At 38.9% G+C, this 2,691-nt stretch overlaps 1 protein-coding gene across 1 annotated transcript; it reads left to right on the plus strand.

Moving 5' to 3' along the window:
- Nucleotides 1–621: 621 nt before the first annotated feature.
- LOC110913704 lies at nucleotides 622–1,827 on the plus strand. The gene is made up of 2 exons (XM_035984322.1): nucleotides 622–1,280; nucleotides 1,581–1,827. Exons 1-2 carry the CDS (start codon nucleotides 670–672, stop codon nucleotides 1,825–1,827), a joined length of 858 nt encoding a protein of 285 aa, XP_035840215.1. The 5' UTR covers nucleotides 622–669.
- Nucleotides 1,828–2,691: the final 864 nt, after the last annotated feature.

Here is a 2,691-nt window from a genome sequence, read left to right on the forward strand (position 1 = left end):
ATACTTTTATCATTATTTTTTCTCTCCCCCACTTATAACACTTTCAAAATATATTAAAAATTTTAGAGAGTGAACAGTATCCCCTAAAATATACAAAAAAACAGTAATATTTTCTCTTTCATTATCTCACAGCCACTTTCTATAATATTATAAAAACTATTCTCACAAAATTTGATAGACGGATTATGAAAACTCTTACACACCCGCCCCTAAAAGCAACATAACTTTAATTAAGTTTGCGCCCACTAAGAATGATATCAGTAATACAACATTTTTTAAATTGTCTGCAACATCATGGCTGTTATTTGGACTTTTATGAAGTCCCGGCCCATAAACAATCATTAAAGTAAATCTATGAGGACCTTAGGGCATACGGAGTGGGTGCGGTAAAGGGGCGGCAATCGAGTTTGCCGCGCGGCAAACACCGCCGCCGACAAAGTTTGGTCGCGGCAAAACTTTAAGAACGGTAACCCTTTGCCGACTCGGGAAAACAAAATGAAAAAGGGGGGGCCACCTTCCAACGGTCATATTACCGTTTAAAAAAAAATAATTTTTTTTTTTAAATTAAACTATATATATATCACAAACCATTTAACCATATACTTTCTAGTTTATACTCATACAAACCAAAAAATACCACCAATTCCTTCTAAAAGTTTACCATACAAAATGGCGGATGAACTCCCGTTATGGTTCCCACCCATGAGTAGCGACGATTCATCCGATAGTAGCATTCTTTTTTTTCAAAATCTCATCGAAGAAGCCGAACTTCAAGACACCGGCACATCTAACCGAAGGAGATATATTGAACGTCAACGTGAGGAGGGGCATGAGACACTCATGGCGGATTATTTTGTCGAAGACCCGAAGTACAACGAAGATATCTTTCGGCATAGGTTCCGTATGTCGAAACGTTTGTTTCTAAAAATTGTGTCCGATGTGGAAGAGAACGACCCGTGGTTTGTAGAGGCCCCCGATGCGCGAGGTAGGAAGGGCTTTACGCCCTTGCAAAAGGTGACATCGGCTATTAAACAGCTCGCAACTGGAAACACTCCAGACGAGAACGACGAGTACTTGCATATGGCCGAAAGAACTTCCCGCGAGTGCCTAGAATATTTTTGTGACACGGTTTGCAAAATATATGGTCCAGAGTTCTTACGTAGACCGACAAGCCACGACATGGCACTTTTATACCAAGCTCATGAGGAAAAACATCACCTTCCAGGTATGTTCGGTAGCCTTGATTGCACCCATTTCGTTTGGCGTTTTTGTCCGACAGAGTATCGAGGCCAATACATGCGAGGAGATCATAGATACCCGACTATTATGCTCGAAGCGGTTGCTTCTCAAGACTTATGGTTTTGGCATGCTTTTGCCGGTCCACCGGGTTCTCAAAACGATATCAATGTTCTACAACAATCTCCGTTATTTTTAACGGAACGAAATGGAACCGCGCCAAAATGTCCATTTTACGTTAACAACCATTTATACAAACGTGGTTATTTGCTCGTGGATGGAATCTACCCTTCGTGGTCCGTGTTTGTGAAGTCGATCCCTTACCCTCACGAAGTAAACGAAAAGAAATTCAAGAGGCAACATGAGGCGGCAAGAAAAGACGTCGAACGGGCTTTTGGTGTTTTGAAGGGGAAATGGGGTGTATTGAGTCGACCGATGCGAGCAAGATCGGTTAAAAAAATTAGGAATGTCGTGTACACGTGTATTATTTTACACAACATGATTTTGAAAGACGATAGCACCGGTGCACATTCGGGATCCTCCGGTCGAGCCGGCTCTAGACGATACGGTGCTGGGCGAGTTCTTGAATGAAGACACCCATTGGAGACTCAAACACGATCTCATAGATCATCTCGCAAGTCAAGATTTACCCCATCTTTTGGCCGATTCCGACGAAGACTAGTTTAAATTGTTTCATGCTAATGTAATTTTATTGTTTTTTAATTTAGTGTAACTTTGATGTTTTTAATTTAATTTATGAAACTTTATTGTTTTTTATTTCTACATTTATTTATATTAAATAAATTATTGCAAAAAAAAATAATAATAAAAGTTTACCACTTCAGCAAGTGTTTAAACCATTGCCAACACTTTTCAGCAAAGTTTAAACACTTTTGCCTAATTGACATGACGCGCTCTGATTGGTCGGTTTTTTGTTTTGCCACTTTAAAGTGTTTAACCACTCCTTATACCCTTATTCCCAACAAATGAATATGTTCACTTTAATTATTACCTCTTTTTCCTCTAGAAATTGTCTTTTTTATATGCATTAGATGTTTCACAAACTATGAAGCCCGATTAACTTGACTAGAGTAAGTAAATGATGGTATGTAAGCTGATGGCCTATATTATAGATTTAGCCTCCAGATTCTAGAAGTCATGATAACTTTGTTTATATGGCTCAAAGGCGAAATTGTCGTCCAAGAGTGGTCTAGTTGGTGTACTTTTAGGCTTTTAGCTTTAACTTCTGGATGTATTTTAAGTTAATAACATTATTTGAAGGTCGTGTAGGTGTTGGTTGATCTCTAGCTCCTTTCTATTTTGATTTATTTGAATTCTTACCGTCGACCAAAAAATAACATAATAGATTTAGGGGGTCAATTGTTCCTATTAGAAGCCTAAAACCGCTGCCATGTTAGCACCTTCCCAAATTGCCTCTCTCATATCAAGACCCAC

Source organism: Helianthus annuus, chromosome 15 (assembly GCF_002127325.2).
Source record: "Helianthus annuus cultivar XRQ/B chromosome 15, HanXRQr2.0-SUNRISE, whole genome shotgun sequence".
Taxonomy (NCBI): domain Eukaryota; kingdom Viridiplantae; phylum Streptophyta; class Magnoliopsida; order Asterales; family Asteraceae; genus Helianthus; species Helianthus annuus.

Excerpts from the sequence above, each read along its gene's own strand:
- LOC110913704 (XM_035984322.1), top strand. The coding sequence starts at position 670 with ATGGCGGATGAACTCCCGTTATGGTTCCCACCCATGAGTAGCGACGAT. Across the intron at positions 1,281-1,580 it reads TGGCGTTTTTGTCCGACAGA|GAAATTCAAGAGGCAACATG; the intron begins GTATCGAGGCCA and ends AGTAAACGAAAA.